Raw genomic sequence first — 18280 nt, forward strand, 5'->3', positions numbered from 1 at the left:
CACAAAAGGCTGTTCAAGCACAGGGTGATGACGCGCGGGGGGGGGGGGGGGGGGGGGGGGTTAGTGCAATCTTGATTATAACCAGTCAAAATTCAGGAATAACGGCAAATGCATAGGTGGGTATTTGCTTGTTGCTGCATTAAAAGTGGATTAAATGGAGGAGACAGTGGTACAAAACCCCAGACAGATTTGCAGGGGCATTATCAGTGCAGTGTTACATAATGACTGCCAGATCATGTTTGTGGTCATTGTGAACATTTTTAAAGCATCTACTGCTAATTAATAGCCATGTAGTAAAGCCGGCAAAGGGACTAAGTTACCTGAGTCAAGGTTCAAGGCGAACATAGAATGCAATGACACTCATAGAACACAGTTTTACCCACTTTCGAAGTTTCACACTGTCACAGCAGAGATTTTTCTTAGCATTGAGATCTCATTTTTTGGAAAAAGTCTGCTACTTGTCTTCCTGTGCCCAAATCTTTAAACGTGCACACCCCTTAGGATGGCTTCCTGTCTTGAGAGAGGTTATGAAAAGAATCCATTCTGTGGAATCCCCATGCGGTTGGTTTCGCTCTTGTATTGAGAAAGGACTTGGTTCACAATGTGTATCTGAAAGGAAAGCTAAACTGACAGCCTGGTGTCCAGGAGAGTGAACCGGAGTGTCAAACCCTCGTTTAGCAACCGTTGGGCCAATCATCAAGCTTACTGTGTTGTAGAGCTCCTCCAGGCGGGGGATGGTGAGGAAGTGGTGGATGTTCACCCCATTCTCGATCAGCAGCTTGACAAAGTCCACCCTGTCAAGGACTAATGCGTCCATCATAGCCTGCTCCAGGGAGTTTACCTGTGGGAGATGCCAAGAGCCAGTGCACTTCAACCCGCCCTTACCAACCGAGGACAGCAAAGGCACAACCAACACCATGTAACTGACCACAAAAGACAAGTGCCTTTTTGGCTTCACCTTGGCTTCACCTTTGAAGGTCTCTTGAAAACATGTGTTCGAAACAAGTAGCACAAATATGAATGCAGGAGTATCTGAAAGTGATTACCCAGTTCATTAGCTCTAACTTCCTGGGATCAGTCTCCTCTGGTGGCTCTGGCTTGGCCTTGGCTCCTCTCCCTTTCTTGCCCCGGCCCTTGGCCTTGCTTCGTGGGGCGCTGGCTGGGCTTTTTGGCTTCTCCTGGGGGACAGCGGCTGCGGCCAGGGAGCTTACAGGCTGAGAGGGGTAAGAGAGGAAAGGTAGGAATGGTTTCACATGTTCAGAGATGTTAAGCTGCATGCTTGGGGTGCCATGTGATTTCAGGGGTCGGTGCACCCTGTTTGATCTCTGTAGGTGGTGTGTAGAAATTAGGACATACAACATACAACCCAATAACCCCCAAATGCATCATGTTACACATTTGCTGGGATGACACTGTAGCAGTGCCTCCCTGATTTTTTTTTTCTCTAAATTCAGAAGCACAGATTAACAATGTACAAGCACACTTTTGTTAATGAAATTGATCGGAAATTGATGTGTGTTTAATTTAGGAGTGTCGTTAAAGTAGATTTTATCTTTAAAGTCCAAAGGTTGTATATTTTTCTTTCCAATGCCAGATTATAACAAATAAGAGAAATTACAGATTATATAGAACTGCACACACACCTAAAAGCCTGTTCAGGTAAAGGGTAATGACATGTGGGCTTTTAGTGCAATCTTGATTAAAACTGGTCCCCACACAGAAATAAAGAGAAATGGACAGGTGGGTATTTGCTTGTTGTTGCATTAAATATGGATTAAATAGAGAAGACAGAAGTAAAAAAAAAAACTCTGGATGGATTTACGGGAGTATTTTCAGTGCAGTGTGATATAATGAGTGCCAAAATCATTTTTGTGGACGCTTAAGGGAATAGTGAAGCATCAACTCATAACTAAGGGATGACCAGCAAACCCTGTAAATAGCCCTAGACTCCACAGCTTCAAAGTTAACAGACAGTGCAGTGATCAATGGAGAACGGCTTAGTCCAAGGTACCAGGATCAAGCTATGACAAAAGTGATGTTCATCTGCCCATCCAAAAACATATATTTAGTGTCATTTAGTTATTTAGTGAGGCCTCCCATCTCCAGAGTAGTTGCTTTCAAAGCCTAAAGGATCAAGCTGTAATTAAATCAACCGCGCTCAACACTCATAAATCACACCAGTTACATTTACGTGATTCTCATCTCAACCACCACATGTTTTTGAGATGTTTCAAGCAGGATTTTGCTGATAAAACTATTTTGTTGAGGTTCTTTGCGTGAAAGAGTACTTGAGGGCACAACACTTACAGGCAAGTGGTGCCCGTAAACAAAGACCTGACTGCGGGCAATGTCCACTCTATTCCAGGCCAGGGCCAGGCTCAGCTGGTCAGGTGCTGAGGCGTTAGTGCCTGAAAACACACATCCATGTTACATTACATTACATTACATTACATTACATCACATTACATCATATGCATTTAGCAGACGCTCTTATCTAGAGCGACTTCCGGCACAATACAGCACAAGTGTATCCATCCAATTTAAACAATCAAACAGTGTCAGACCAGGCTAACAACACGTCCCACACCAGTGAGTGTGAGTGTAACACTATTCAAGCCCTACCACAAGTTAACTATGACAAAAAGCCAAGTACACTATGATGCAACAGGTCCCAAATTAATAATACAGAAATTCATAATGCATCATAATACTACATGTATGACCCATGTCACTCTACCACACCAAGGACTCAGTTAAAACAAATGGTCTGGGCTCCCCTGAATTTTAAACAGAGGACGTGATTTCACTGTTTGAATAAAGTCAGTAAAAAGGTGATACTGCAAAGTATCAACTGTATCAGCTTTAAAAAAGTGATACAGCAAAGCAAGGGGAATACCTTTCAACAGAGCTGTCAAAATGGACATTTCAATGTCCTGCTGTCCCTCAGCACCCATTCGAAATACTGTTATCTAGATTAAAGAGAAGAAGTGAACTGGTAAAATAATAATAATAATAACAAATACACTTAGCTACATCAAAGAGGTATGGAGAGGTGGGAAAAAACTGCCATCCACATTGGAAGGGAGAAGGTGGAAATGTGCAATGTGTGTGTGTGACAGTCTTGTTTCTTTGGAGGGGTGTTTGCACCTTAAATTAAGGAATTTCTGCTTGAATGTCAGATCAGTTGACTTAAATGCAGGCTCTGCGCTAGGTGAAAATACAGAGGGGTGCAATTTCCATCCACGGGGGTGCACAAAAATGTCATGAATACTATGTAGACATCAAAATATAAGGAGACAACTGGGGGTGCACTGAGGTCTGTCTGGGGGTGCAATGCACCCCTAAGAACCCCCATAGTGCTGGACCTGCTTAAATGACAATTGAAGGAATGAGGTTGAATGTATAAATGTATGAATGAAGAGCCATGTTTGCACAAACCCCACCAATACTTTCAGCACTGTGGTGTAGAGGCTCGGATGCTGGAGTTGTGTTCCACGGATTGCAGGTTCAATTCCCAAATATCCCAAAATTTTTGCCTGTGTAGTCATCTACTTTGGATGCTTGCATCTATCACAAAAAACAAGTCCTTCCAAAATTTTGCAACTGTTGTTGTTGGGATGGCACTTAAATATATATATCTCACTTGCACGTGATCTCTTTTACACAGAGCAAGGCTAGTCTATTAGCTTCTTTTCAAACAGGATGACACTGCTACCTTTGTTATAGCCAGACTGCGTCAAATGCAGTTACAGCGGGTCCACAGTCATGCGCTGGAACGCTGATAATGTTCTTTCCTGGCAGGCAGTGGAGGAGGCATGCCAGAGATTTCAGCCTCGAGATCCATCGATAATGGGTACCTCGTGCCGCTTCGAGACTACACACTCATATTTGCGCTGTTCCATTCTGTGTGCGAGCCCTTGCTACATCTGTCCTTTCAATGCAAGCTCACAGCATGGCTGATAAATTAATCTGTCTGTAATATAGTTTAGGTGTAAGAGGGGTGACAGAAAGTTCATCCATCCTGTGAACGGAAGCCCTTTGTCTGTATGTTACAGATGTTCGGCTGGAATGGACCTCGGAGGGATTGGGGGGGGATTACACCATCGGTTGTGCGTAAACCATTCAGTGGCTGCAAATGCATAATTAACAACTCTGTACATCCGGGTTCTTTTCCTGTACAATAATTCTGGAGCTTTTCTCTGAGACCCATTCCTAGTACTGGACTCGGTTATATCATATTATTTATAAGTTTGAAAGAAACGCCACAATGGCGCAATGAAGCTTTGGGACTTTGCCGTACAGCTAACAAGGCCTCTAGCCATACTAATATTCACAATGCCTTATAACACATCCTCTCCTACAGTTTTGTTTATTTTGAACCAGTTATTCTCTTCTTAGTTAGCTAAATTGTAAAGCAGCATATATTTTTCTTATATGATTGTTATAATAAACTTAATTTGCCAATTGATATATTCAGGTAACGTTAAGGTGGTGCCCTTAAGTAACATGGAGTAAAGCTGAACAGCATGATAATGTGAATAACATGACATAACATCATGTTTAGGTAACTTTTCAGCCAGCTACATTTTTCTTCAGTGCAGACAGCACTCCAGATGGACACAGATCACACATGTCCACACAGGGTGAAAGGGAAAGATGCCTGGAGATGGTGTGAAAAAGGAACTCAAAAGTCAGAGTGCAAATGACATTTTAGCAGTTTAAATGGGTCATGTCAGGAAATCTTGTTTATGTAAAAGGATGCAGTTCTGCGGGCATTAAATATTCTAATGCACGACGGATACAAACGCAAAGATTAATGATATCTCTCTGGGTGGGGCATGTCGGAAGAATTAATGTGAGGAGGAGAGTTGGTGCATTAGAGAGAGAGTGAGAGAGAAATATGTTTCCCTCCATCTGTGTGATGGGGTCCTTGTGAAGGGAATGACCTGTAATTCCTTGCTGGGGTTGAATGACTGGAGGACGTGGTCTGGGACTGGTTTGTCCACTGATCTCCGAGGTCCAGATGTACAGCGTCTGAGATTATTGTGGAAGGGGTATTAAATGCTACTAATCACCATCACTTTCTGCTTGGAAAATCTGCGACTTGTAGTGCAAACGTGGTAATTTCCACCAATCAGGTTGAGTGTCGACACTTTAAAAAAAAAAAAGGCTTCGGGCGGATGGGGTAATCTGCTAACTGTGAGGACACTTAGGCTGTATTTTCATGGCTCCCAAGCACTAAATCCAGGAAGATTACAGAGGCTTCTTTTGGTTAAGTGTAGTAAGTTAAACAGTTTATGATCTGTACATGAATGATTGCTGCCTGTTTTCACTGTAGCTGAATTACAGAGGTAGCCCTTAAGTGTACAAGTTGGAGTTGCTCTGTCATTAAAACTATAGGTGTGGCATCATTTTCTGGTGCTTTGAAAATTAGGTTGGAAAGAGGGTGGGGCGTACATGGTTTTAGATGAAAACTCTGTAGATGGGTCATAGTTGAGATTAACAGCATGTGAAAATGACAGGCATGGTGTTTTAGCTATACATACAGTGTAAGGAAAAGTGGGGATAGGAGGTGGAAATAAAGTCATTTTTCACAAATTTGTTGAACCACTTGTTCACAAATTTACTGGATGAAGGGACAAATGACACAGGAATGAAAATGCAGGACAAAGCGGATCACAAAAAACTGTTTATTTGATGGTACTCAGTAATCCTCAAGAATATTTCTAGAAAAACATCAAAAAATCAAGCTCATTATCTGCATTTCAGATATTTTCCCTTAAGCCTTTTCCCTTATTGTTCGTTTGCCATATTTTCTTGTTAATGTTATTTCTGGAATGTATTCTAATTCTATTTCTAGAATTTCTAGAATGATACTTTGGTCACATTGCAAAAACTTCCATACGATATTGTTATCAAGATCCCACACAGTTCTGTTTAATCTATGTGTCTCTGAGGGTGTTATCTGGTGTGTATTTATTTGCGTGCCAAAGAATCTAATGACATCTACCCTGGTACCCTTGTGGAGTCCTTTTACTTACAAGTTCCCTTTTCTTCATGCACTCCATCACCATCAAGAAGATCTGCTGGGCCTGGCCGCGGTTGTAGTTGAATGTTTTCTGAATGGTGACCAGGAGCTGGTCCTTCACATTCTCAGTTACTAGTCTGAGGGATGAGAAGAGTAAAACAGGGGACATAAGCCATACAGAAATCCCTTCAGCCCAAAAAGAGCAGCACAACATGATGTGGCAAAACCAGTCGGTTTCAGGACCGATTTCTCCTCACCCGTCTTCCTCGGAGTATTTGTGTGCAAAGGAGATGATGTCCGAGGCACGGCCGCTGCCGTCGCACACCACCACGGGGACTGGAGGCTCCTCCCGCAGGCTCTCCAGCACAATGGAGATCACATTGGGCCCCCCTTCCACGATCAGACACACCAACGGGACACCCTTGCCCAGACCTGGGAGAAACACACGCAAATACATGCATAAACACATACACACTTGCTTCCCCTCAAGCACACACACCCACTTGTGTATCCTCATACACACACGCACACACACATGCACAGACACAGACACAGACACACACGCATACACACACAAACACACACACGCACACACACACACCCACTCGTGTATCCTCATACACACACGCACACACACATGCACAGACACACACGCATACACACACAAACACAAACACACACACACACACACACACACACACACAGACACACACGCATACACACACACACACACACACACACAGACACACACGCATACACATACACACACACACACACACACACACACAGACACACACACATACACATACACATGCATATACACACACACACACACACATGCGCACACACACGCGCACACACACGCACACACACACAGCAGGAGAAGTCATGCTTTCCCATCCATTCCTGAGCCAAGCAAAGGAGCACCAGAACTCTATGGCCGGATTTCAATTTCTCAACTCTGCATTAAATAAAATGACTTATACATACACCTTTACTTCTGCTCTTCTCTGAGATTACACACATGTCCAACAACTCAATATCAGCAACAAACGAGAGCCCATAGCTGTTAAGAGATGTCAAATCCAGATCAGTATTCAGCACTCATCATATATTCAGATTATATTCAGATCAGCATAGTATATTAGCCTAATTTCATCTTGTCTGAAATTGAAACCAGCATGCCTGGAGTGCCCCAAGGTAATTCTGGTAAAATGCAGCTGTGTGAGGTCTGTGAGCTTTACATTCTATCTGTTTGGTGGACACAGGCCTGGTGTGTGTGTGTTTGGTGGGGGGGGGGGGGGGGGGGCTGGGGGGGGACGAAGTCAGTGGTGACAGCTGAGCATCCCTTTGCTGTCCCTGCCTTATTGCTAACTCCAGGCATAGGATGACAAAGGGAAACCCACAGGTCACATGATTTGGGGGGGGGCGTCCGCAGAATCCATTCTCTGGCTCACGGGGAACCAGACCTGAGTAGCACTGAATGCATTCCTTCATAAGAAAGTTCAGCAATCACACTAGCCCCCTACCCCCCCCCCCCATTAAATTGAAATTTGGTCCGTTATATTTTTTTTTTCCCTGAAAACTACTGAAGTCTTCTGTGTTGCGTCAAGGAAACGGCCACGTACGGGTGTTGATCTTTTGCAGGGAGATGTGTTTCTCCAGCAGTCTGCGCAGTTTGACCTCCGCGCCGTACTTCCCGCAGGTGCCGTTGTCGGCCAGTATGAAGTGGGAGTGGCTGCTGTTCAGCACGGACAGCTTGCTCAAGGGGTTGGACATCATCTGGTAGGGTCTGGTTACCTGTGAGGGGGGACCACAGATGGTCAGGATCTGGCTTTCCAAAGACAAAAGTGGCCAGCAAGCATATGTGCAGTTTAGATAATAAAATGTGAAATAAATGTGTCTCTTTTAAAAATCCATACACCAGATATGTTCAAGTGAGTTGAGGGTAAGTATCTGTTATGATCAATTATCATCCAGATTCCAATGGTGTGGAATGGCTGATGAACAAGGAAACCCCCCCCCCCCCCCCCCCCCCCCCCTCAGACAAGACACCAGTCACAGGGCTGTTGCATCCATGATTTTTTATGAATGCCATTCATATGGCAATGAGCACTAATTTTAAGCAATTTTGTAGGAAGTCAAGGCAGACACTTGAGCTGCCATGCTACTGATCCTTTCCAATGAGGTATGTGTTCGAGCCATACATACAGTGTAGGTGTTTTGTTTATTCCCTTTTGACTGAACTAGCTAGTTTAATGTTTCCTACAGTTATTTTCCTTGAATGTCCTTCTAAAGGGTATAGAAATGACAGTCAGCTCCTCTGTGCCATAGACTTACGTCTTTCCCAATAAGGTCTTCCTTGTTCTCCACAATCCCCCATGGTGCAATCCCTATGGCACAGACTTTTCCTCTGGACTTGGAGGAGTGGTCCTTCAAAGCATCTCCAACATGACGGACCACCCCTAGAAAAGAAAATAAGATGACCAGTGGGCTTAGACTACTTCCCATGTTTTACAGACCATCCACACCCCTTTCAAAGTAGTTAAAACATGGCAAACACTCTGTATGTTGTGCTGTTTTCACCAGAGATGGTTGTTGAGGGGGCATCATCAATCAGACAATACACAGAAACACTGCATTTATCTAAAGTTCAGCTTCTTAAATGGTTCATGCAAGTCCATGTGTGGTTCAGCTGGTTAGAGCACCTCACTCCCTTCAGACTCTGACCAGCCTTTTTTTTCTGCTTAGAGCACTTCTGCTCGTGATTTTGCCTATATGGAGTATTAGATATAATCTATTAATAGCATCACAGGGTGTGCCTAATCCACATACTAGCTACCCTTCTGTCTGGGATTACGAATATATGAATATCCTGTGAAAAGATATAAAGGTTCTTGAGAGCTATACTGTTCATTAATAATAATGACAAATTTCGAAAAAGATGTAGATTTCACAACTGAATACAGTCCTGGTATAAGTGTATGTAGACAACAGTATGGGCACTTCAATACAAGTTGTGATTTCTGGTTATGTCCAGAAAGCTACACTGTGTAAATTTTTCATAGATATTATGTATATTTTCATAGATATTTTTCATAATTATTGAGTGGCAGTGTAGCATAGTGGTAAGGAGCAGGGCTTGTAACCAAAAGGTTGCTGGTTCAGTTCCTGAGGTGCTGCTGCTGTACCCTAGGGCAAGGTAGTTAATCCACAATTTCCTCAGTAAATATCCAGCTATATAAATGAATAACATGTAAAAACTGTAACACATGTAAGTCACATCGGATAAGAGTGTCTGCGAAATGACAGTAAGATCCTGCTCTGGCAGACACCTACCGGTGCTAACTCCACCTGTGAAAATCCAGGCCCCTGTGGTGACGGCAGCTTTGATCAGTCCCTTTCCGAACACCTGCTTGAGTTTGGGCTGCATGTCGAAGTTCTGAAGACCTCCATGGACAGATATGAGCAGAGTGGGCAGTTCCAGCTGCCAGTCCTTCACCATCAGGTGCAGCAGGCTATCTGGTTTGGTGTCGTAGGACACCCTGATGTACTGTGGACAATGTAAGGATAAGGTCACGTCACTGTGATTTCACTCAAGATGGTCTCAAATGCAAGGCATTTGTAAGGTGCGATGAGTATTCCAGCAAAACACGGCTGCCATGCTTCACACAGATGCATTTTATGTGTTAGTAGTGGTTGTATGGCACCTCCCTATCTCTGTTAATATCCATGAGAGGCGCTATATAAATGTCATTATTGTTGAAGCATGATTTTTGTGAATGGGATATTAACTTAAGCCAGCGGCACTGCAGGAAAGCATTTCAGTGTTGGTGCTCAGTCTTTTTACATTTTAGGGGGGGTCCTACCATGGCCTTGTTGATGAACCCTCCACCTTGGAACTCGATGGTGCCATAGGTGTCAGTGGGGGATGCCTTTGTGTTCTTCAGGACAGACCATCTCTCCTGCGGGGCTTCCGCCTGCACGATCTGGTTGTTTTCCTCCGTGCTCTTTGTGGCGGGAGGGATGGCCGTGTGCTGGCTCACCATCTGACCACAGGAGCATCTGCAGGGGCGTATCGAGAAGGAGAGTTTCCCAAACCTGCTCCGCCTTCCCACAGCAACAGGGAAGACTGAGAAATGTCGGCATGTGCATGTATATTAGCGGTTCTGGTAGTCTGTGCTTTTTAAGTATCAGTTTTCATTCAGGCTCATAAAGGACAGTAGCGTAGCATAATGGTAAGGAGCAGGGCTTGTAACCAAAAGGTGCAGGTTCAGTTCCTTGCTGGGGTACTGCTGCTGTAGCCTTGGGCAAGGTGCTTAACCCATAACAGCCTCAGCAAATATCCAGCTATATAAATGGATAACATGTAGAAATTCTAACCTATGTAAGTCACTGTGGATAAGAGGGTCTGATAAATGAATGTAGTGTTAATGTTAAAAGGAGACACAGAACCGAAACCTGCTCTGCACAGGAGGTCTGGTAAGACAGCTAGAGAGCCGCTTCATACCACAGTCTGACATGTGCTGTGCCTTCAGTGAAGCACGTATGTTCACACTGAACAAGACTTAGCATATCTGGGCTAAACAGAGAAGCTCAATTAACCATAATGCTGCAAAAGGGGGTGAAAAAGCACAGTGTGAGATTCAATTAGTAAAGCGCTGCAGCAATGAAAAGGAGTGGAAAGAGAGAATGAAGGACTGTGACGTGGAGCTGGAGAGAGAGAGAGAGGTCCTTTTTTTTGTCTCCGTATGTAGGCCGGGGCCTGTCCCTGTTTCTCCAATCAGCAGATGGCATTTTCCATGGCCATGCTGATGGTGCCCTGGCCCTCTGGCTGATACGTGCCGCTACGCACAGACCTTCAGCAGATCTGGCACCTCTCCACTGCACTGTGCGTGACCAGCAGTGGGATGGTCCAGAGGGCAGTTTCTCTTATCATTGCCTCAGTGCCTCAGTGGCAATGTAGCATACTGGTTAAGGAGCAGGTCTTGTAACCAAAAGGGTGCCAGTTCGATTCCCCACCGGGGCCCTGCTGCTGTACCCTTGGGCAAGGTAGTTAACCCACAATTGCCTCAGTAAATATCCAGCTGTATACATGGATAACATGCAATCGATGTAAGTTGCGCTGGGTAAGAGCGTCTGATAAATGCTAGTAATGTAATGTAAGGAAATGTAATTCTTACAAAAATAATTTTCAAAGCTGAACACCGCAAGGAGAGAAATTGCACGAGTAGCTTTGTGTACATTAGTGTAAGAGTTACAACTGGCCAGATGTGTACATAACATGGCAGCGTGCATCATGTTCATTCAATGTTAAGGGTAGTTATCCTACAGACAAGCTGAAAGTACTGGGGTAGATCGGTGCAGCCTCAGAGAGGGGAGAATCAAGGAGAAGAGAGGAATTTCAGGTTGAAATGGCAGCTGCAATAGACGTTCCGTTTGCTACAGTTGGGTAAAAGACTTGAGAGATCTCTACATGTCCCCAAAGTTTCTTTTATGAAACAAAAGCCTTGCATGCTAAAAAAACAGAGTATTACACTTGCTTAGACAGCATTCAGTGAAATTGCTTTCGTTTAATAATTGTATATGACCATATTCTCACAAACCACAGTAGGATTTTTACAATTTACAAATCTATTTGTGAGAAGTGTCAGGTTGGGATCTGCATGCCACTTTCATCAGCATATGATTCTTGACACTAAAGTACGGTGTGTAATGTACAGATCTGCAGTTTCAATGTAGTAGCAAGATTACCAAAATTACAGCTGCTGCAGTCATTGAGACAGAAGAGCAGAATTTCATGCACAGCAAGTACATCAGGGCTCAACATACCTGGTTGGGTCTTTGCTTGGGACTATATGAATACATTCCCTTTTCTGGAAGGTCCTCTCTATCCAAGCTTTTTGGAACTACAAACAAAAACAAACAGAAAGCTTTGTTACTCATTAGTGTTCACCACTGAAGAGAGAAAGACACTCCTTTTGAGAAAGAGATATACCCCCACCAACACGCTCTGCTGCAAGCAAGACTAACATACATTGCTAAATTTCCCTATGATACCTGGTGTTTTTCCCTAAGCAGAACTGAAATAACTGGTTTTATGACAAGGTGTTTCCTCCCCAAGATCCATGCTGATGATTTTGTTTCAGTGGAGACTCTGAATGAGCCCTATGACTACAGAAGCCTCTACGGAATGGATTAACACTGTATAACAATTCTTGGCACAGTGTGACATACGGTAGTATTCCTTGCTCTTTACAAGTAGGAGAATAGCGTACTGAAAAATTTGGTATACGGGGACTCAGGGAAATACTTTGAAGTATTTGTTTTACTCCCATGATATTTTAACTCCACAGTATAAGCCAGTTTACAGTTGCTGCTGCAAGTGCATGCATTAAGTAGTCACTGATCCTGTCTTCTCTCTGGATACACATGCACATATGTGTAATACTAATTACTGCAAGAATTCTGCTTTTAGTCGCACAAACACCAAGTTTCACTGTCCTTGATGGAGCAAATCCTCTTATCCGGAGCTTGATCGTAATCCTGCCTAAACGCTAAAGCACTGGCCCTCCGCAGGCCGAGAACGCTCCCATGCACGTGTTAGTAAAAAAATGTTTGTGCAAAGCCTGATACTTTTAATGACTGACATTATTATGCTGTAGTGATTAACACTGCACTCGCAGTGGAGGACACACACTCTCTTACTCCCTGTCCCACTTCACATTTTCAAAAAAAAAATACATTCGTTCTGGATAACAGATTAAACACCAGCAATAAGTGGGGGGCGATATGCACATGCAGCTCTTGTCTTTTTATGACCGCAGGATATTAACATTTAATTGGATCTCAATAAAGCTGAAGAGACAGCCGCCGGTTGTTGTCGTGTGCATGGTTACAGTAGGGTCAAACGATACAACGATATATATTTCATATCCAGATGCACTGAGTAATAGTAGATATAATATTGGGACCACAGTCCTATTCAACGTTATTCTTATTGCCCTGTTTCCAGTCCTAAGACAGTGCCCATGAAATAAACCAAACAAAAGCAGCCTTATTAATCAACATATCAGGTTCTGCAGTGTGGGAATCTTGACCCGGTTCCAATGCTGGACCGATATAACCTGGGCTTTTGTGTCTGGTTCAGTCCCTAATTAAAACCCAGGCTTTTGAAGTAAGTCTCTTCAGGAAGTTCAGACATGGTTGACACAAAAGGGACTGGAAATGGCATGAGAAAAGACTGGTGACCCCCCCCCCCAACCCCCTTCCCCCCCCCACAAATGCCCAACCCCTTGGTGCAAAACAGCTTAATCACATTATGAAAATACCATAATAAAGCATGGTTTGAGTGGGTGGGCTGGGCTTACGACTGGCCTCACTGGCAACTTTTCTGACTCATAGGTGTTTTAGCTGAGCAGAAATTCTGTAAATGTGTGTATGGAGGGGCTGCTTTTTACAACTGCATGTCAACCATATCTATGACGATGTCTTTAAGCATGCATTCAAGTGGAAGTAGTCTTTCACACTCTGGCTAGTCATACAAACTGCTCGCCATACAAGTTATGTGCAGTATTCATTTGGTCAGCAGGTACCCTTATTACATCTGTCATAGCGTATAATCCATTCTTCTCACCAGACACTACAGAAATTCATTCAAGCACAGTGCCCAAGTGAACAGCAATGATTCCCCACCCAGAATTCAAACCTTCAACATTTCAATATGTCCAGGTCCATAAGCACTGCTCCACACCTTCACCATTTGTATCGTACCTCAATTTTACATTTACACAATGCAGCCTGAACAGATCACATGAAAACATCAAGCCTTTCGTTTCTTGCGATACAAGTTTGGACTTTTCTGTCTCTTTTCAGACTCTTCTCCACTCTTATCACCAATATGATCCTGACAGTCATATACTATAATACACCGTTTCCTTTTTCTTTTATTTTCTACAGGACGGAGCAGTTGACTACCAGATCTGGACTATTATCTAGTTATATAGGACACTTCATAAGGATGACGTTAAACCTAGAGAAAACCTAGACCATCAGGCTATCATCAATCTTCACACTTGAAAATCACAATCACACTTTTATTACGCTAAAAAATGATACTGTATTCTCTTGATGATGCCAAATTAACAATAGTTTTTGCGAAAAAAAAAATTCTGAAATGCACAGCTGTCATGAATAGGAAAAAAACAAACATTGCTCCTGCAGTGAACATTTGTGTCTCTCAGAGGCAATCCTCCTTTTTTGAATTGGCTGCATCGGTGAGTCCCTTAACCAGTCAATCCCTGCCACAGCCAGCAGTAACAGGTGTCTTTTTTTCCTACCTGGAGATTGTGTAAGGAAAGGCCCGGAAAGTAGAAGCTGAGGCAGAGTGCGCATGGTTCTGTTTCAGGCTGCTCTGGAGTGCCCCTCTCTCGCACCGCACTGCTCTCTCTCTCAGTCCACCCAGTGCACTGAACCCCACAGGACATGAAACTTCATCACTTTATGAGGAGCGGTTCATATGATGAGCATGTGAGCAGGCTCTTTGTTCGGGGCGAGTCTTATGACTCCAGTTCAAGGTAATCCTTTTGGGAGTCCCATGACCCTCCTCCATGACCACTAAGGATTTTCCTCCCTCGCTGGAACAAGGCACAACAAATCTACTCTGATACCCCCCCCCCCCACGCCCCCCCACGCCCCCCCACCACCACCACCACCACCATCCCCCCCACCCCCACAATAACCAATTTGTTGAACTTCTTCCATAGAATTTCTTTTCCCAGCACGGCAAGACTCCAGTTGTGTGCGATGGAGGCAGGGGTAAAGGGATAGTGGAGATCGCACCCAGCTGAGACAGGGAGGAAGTAGAATCCACTAAAAGGAGGAAAACAGAAAGCCCTCCGACTTTTAATTTGAGTGTCAACCCCCCTACTGATTCGATTTCAACCCCCATTTGCATAATTGAGACAATTGGACACAGACATTCTTTTGAAAGGGTCCTTGTCAAGAAATGACTGGGCTCCAGTTGGAGGTAAGGTCACCCGACACTAATTCTAGTTAATCTTTTTCTTCTAACAAACTATTCAATAGTCAAGAAAACCGCTTTAGCTAAAGTCAGCCTGGGATAAAAATGAATGGTCTTGCAGGCTTACTTTTCCCACCAGCTGAACCTCAAATGCAAATGCCTCCGTGCTCTCTGCATGGTAGAAAGTGTTAGACATATCTAGTAGTCTTCTGTTTCCTTCTCTCTAAATGAGGAAATTCAGCTTAGCTGGGTTTCTCTTTTCAATATTCTGTTCTCTCCTCCATTTTGACTGAAAAATCGGGAAAATATGTTTAGGTTTCAAATGAAGCTAAATGTTGGATATAAAAAAAAAAAAAAAGCTTTGCTGTTTATGGCTGTGGAAGCGCATAACTCCGGGCCAGCGGCAGTTAAACTAAAGGTGGAGCTAAACTTGACGCGCTTCATGTTACTCTGCTTCTCTTACACAAAACAGGCAAGAAACGGTCATTGCAAATCGCTTGCTCTCTTTACGTTGCTAAGCCTTTCTCAGAATACACTGGAACAGTTTGGGCTTGTCCGTGCAACACAAAGGCCGATTGAAATCTGCAGACCTGTTGGAATAATATCTGAGGGCTTTGTTCCGAAGCTTGGTGTATGCATCCGATTGCCTTTGAGGTCAAATGTAGTGGTGTCTCTCCTTGTTCCATACCTCAGGTGTGCTTGGTGCACCATTAGCACTTTATGATAAAAGAAAACAAATATGCTGAATTCAATATACATGCATACATATTGGAATAAAGTGGCCATGAGAACAGTGTTTCACACTCACAGGATGCATTCAGTTATAACTTTTTTTTACATCAGGTATGTGTGTGTGTGTGTGTGTGTGTGTGTGTGTGTGTGTGTGTGCGCGCGTGTGTGTGCGTGTGTGTGTGTGCATATTCCCCTTCTCGTGGAGAGTTTATGTGTTTACATGGGGTCATGAGCACCAAGGGAATGGGGAAGGATGTGGGTCAACACTCCTCCGCTTTCCTGCTGACAGCCCGTACAGAGATGGGGAAAAAGTGCTCCAAAAAAAAATAATAATCTTGCTTTCCAAAATCTTCCTTTTATGGTCCAGACAGGCGGTCGGGGCAGTGAAGTTAGAAACATTTCTAACTGCACTTCTCAGCTGGCTGTTGCTGTGAGATGGTGCATTAGAGTAGAGACTTCAAACGCAGAGCCCACTGTTCCACACCAGTGTCCCAGGCAGGTGGGATCAGCTTTGCGTGAGGAGCTGGTTCACTCAATGCCGGAAATTTTCCAAAGTCTTAAGTGTGCCAGACTGTGAGAAGTACATTCTGATACACTCTAATAATTCACCCAGTGCCTTAACTAAAAGCCCAAAACGGAATAAGGTTTACTCCCACTCTTTGCGAAAATTTTCTGTTTTTTTTTTTACAGGAAAATATGGTAATTTAAGTTCCAAACGAAGATTCGGGAGGAAAATTTTTTTTGACGATCCCTATTTAACAAACCTGTCCCATCGCCAAGTATAAAAACCCACTCACAACTTCCTTTTCATGTTAGCTGTTCACAGCATCCCTCCTCCACCCCATCTCCTCATTATTTCTATTCCTGTGTATGATGTCTGAATCATACTGAGCGAGTCAACAGCCTCGGCCCACGGCAAGGTGCGACCCTTTCCTCAGACTCTAAGCCAAAGAACTTAACTGTGCCCCTATACCCTGATTGACAGCAATGGCACATTGTGTTAAAATTCATGTCTACTAAATCATAAATGGAACCTAGGCTAATTAACACAAGGAAGTGGATAGAATATTCTAGTTTCAAAAAGGAAACTACATCAGGTATCTTGTAAGACACCAGAAACTCCATTGCAGTTGTTATGAACAGAAACATTTATGTGCCTTTGGCATAGGATTAAATATGTGAATATGTGAAAAAAAACCCTACATTCATCTCTGTTTAAGTGCCCTGTCTGAATGGTACCATAGACGTCAGGATGTGAAGCCACCCTAAAGAAACAGTAAGATCAGTTTCTCCACCATGCCCTGCAAAAAAACCATGAGGTTGTAATTACAGGCCATCTTATGAAAGCATAGCCCAAATTAAATGTACAGTACCTTCGTCCAGCAGTCCACAGGACTGTTTAGACTACCATGTTTAAGGTGACTTCCTGCGAATGCACTTATTTCATTAAGTCTCTTATAATAGCTCAGAGGTGGTAAGGGGCACATCCACTTAACAATGAAGCTTTTTAAGCTGGTCCTCATGGTTGTGTGCTTCCGCGCAAAACGTGGGGATGCCCTTGGGAGGGAGGTGTGGATGTGAGGGTGGAGTTAATCATCCCCCCCCCCCCCCCCCCCCCACCTCAATGAATTCTAGAACACAAGGGCTGCTGTTAATGACAGCTGTAGAAAACAATTGCCACTTCCACACTGGTTCAAACAGAATGACGCACTTACTGCAGCCTACTTAAACCAGTTATTCACAGCAATTAAAACCAAAATCCAGCCAGCAGAGGAGGAGCCCTGTTAGATGGTCTTTTCAGTGGCTAAAACCCCTAAAAAGAAGCCAATTGAAATGCTCTGGAAATCAGATTTATTTTCTCTAAGCAAATTAACATGAATTACGGCCAACCCCAGCTACGGAAAATACTACATTAAAAAAAAATCTCTACCCAGCGTTTGAAAGAAATTGGTGTATGACACAAAAGATGTTTATAAATCAAATAGGTTTTGTTTTGTCCTCTGGATTTTCAAGCACCTGGAAAATCAGTTCATGGCTTCTAATTTTAGAAAAGAATTAATTACTTTTTACATTTTCATGTTTTAAATAGACCGCTTTTCAACAAGTAGCAATGACAAGGGAGTTTTGTTGTTTGATAGAATATAGAATGAAAATATAGCTTTAATCTGAACAAAAGTTCTCATGACATTGCATCTGTGGTGCCACTGGTTATTCATCTGCAGGTGAAAGGTGCAGAAAGGTGCGGTCATTCTGAAGTTGAACAACTGCAATCTGCTGATGACTGCATCTTCCCTTTAAGGGTCTACAACAGTAAATCAGTCTTGTAAGGGCATGACATGGGTTTGTTGCTTTTGGGATCAGCACCATTCAACACATGCTGTGCATTAACAGCTCATTCCGCATGTCCTGTTGAAACAAGAGTCAAACAACAGTAGCGGAACATTTTGTGATCACATCTGAGTAGCTGGGAGCACCGTCAGGCCATCAAGCATGAAGCT

At 43.5% G+C, this 18280-nt stretch overlaps 1 protein-coding gene across 1 annotated transcript in view; it reads right to left on the minus strand.

Annotated features, from left to right (window-relative positions):
• The window catches only part of LOC118782261 (transient receptor potential cation channel subfamily M member 1-like), a 38051-nt gene that overhangs the window by 12013 nt on the left and 7758 nt on the right, over nucleotides 1–18280 (minus strand). Inside the window, exons 2-12 of the mRNA XM_036535569.1 lie at nucleotides 11861–11937; nucleotides 9898–10093; nucleotides 9368–9581; nucleotides 8369–8493; nucleotides 7657–7828; nucleotides 6286–6460; nucleotides 6042–6165; nucleotides 2897–2969; nucleotides 2308–2408; nucleotides 1047–1214; nucleotides 707–841 (exon numbers count right to left, since the gene is read on the minus strand). Coding sequence (XP_036391462.1) covers nucleotides 707–841; nucleotides 1047–1214; nucleotides 2308–2408; nucleotides 2897–2969; nucleotides 6042–6165; nucleotides 6286–6460; nucleotides 7657–7828; nucleotides 8369–8493; nucleotides 9368–9581; nucleotides 9898–10093; nucleotides 11861–11937 — 1560 coding nt within the window. The remainder of the gene's footprint in view (nucleotides 1–706; nucleotides 842–1046; nucleotides 1215–2307; nucleotides 2409–2896; nucleotides 2970–6041; nucleotides 6166–6285; nucleotides 6461–7656; nucleotides 7829–8368; nucleotides 8494–9367; nucleotides 9582–9897; nucleotides 10094–11860; nucleotides 11938–18280) is intronic.

This window comes from Megalops cyprinoides, chromosome 8 (assembly GCF_013368585.1).
Source record: "Megalops cyprinoides isolate fMegCyp1 chromosome 8, fMegCyp1.pri, whole genome shotgun sequence".
NCBI classification, from domain to species: Eukaryota; Metazoa; Chordata; class Actinopteri; order Elopiformes; family Megalopidae; genus Megalops; species Megalops cyprinoides.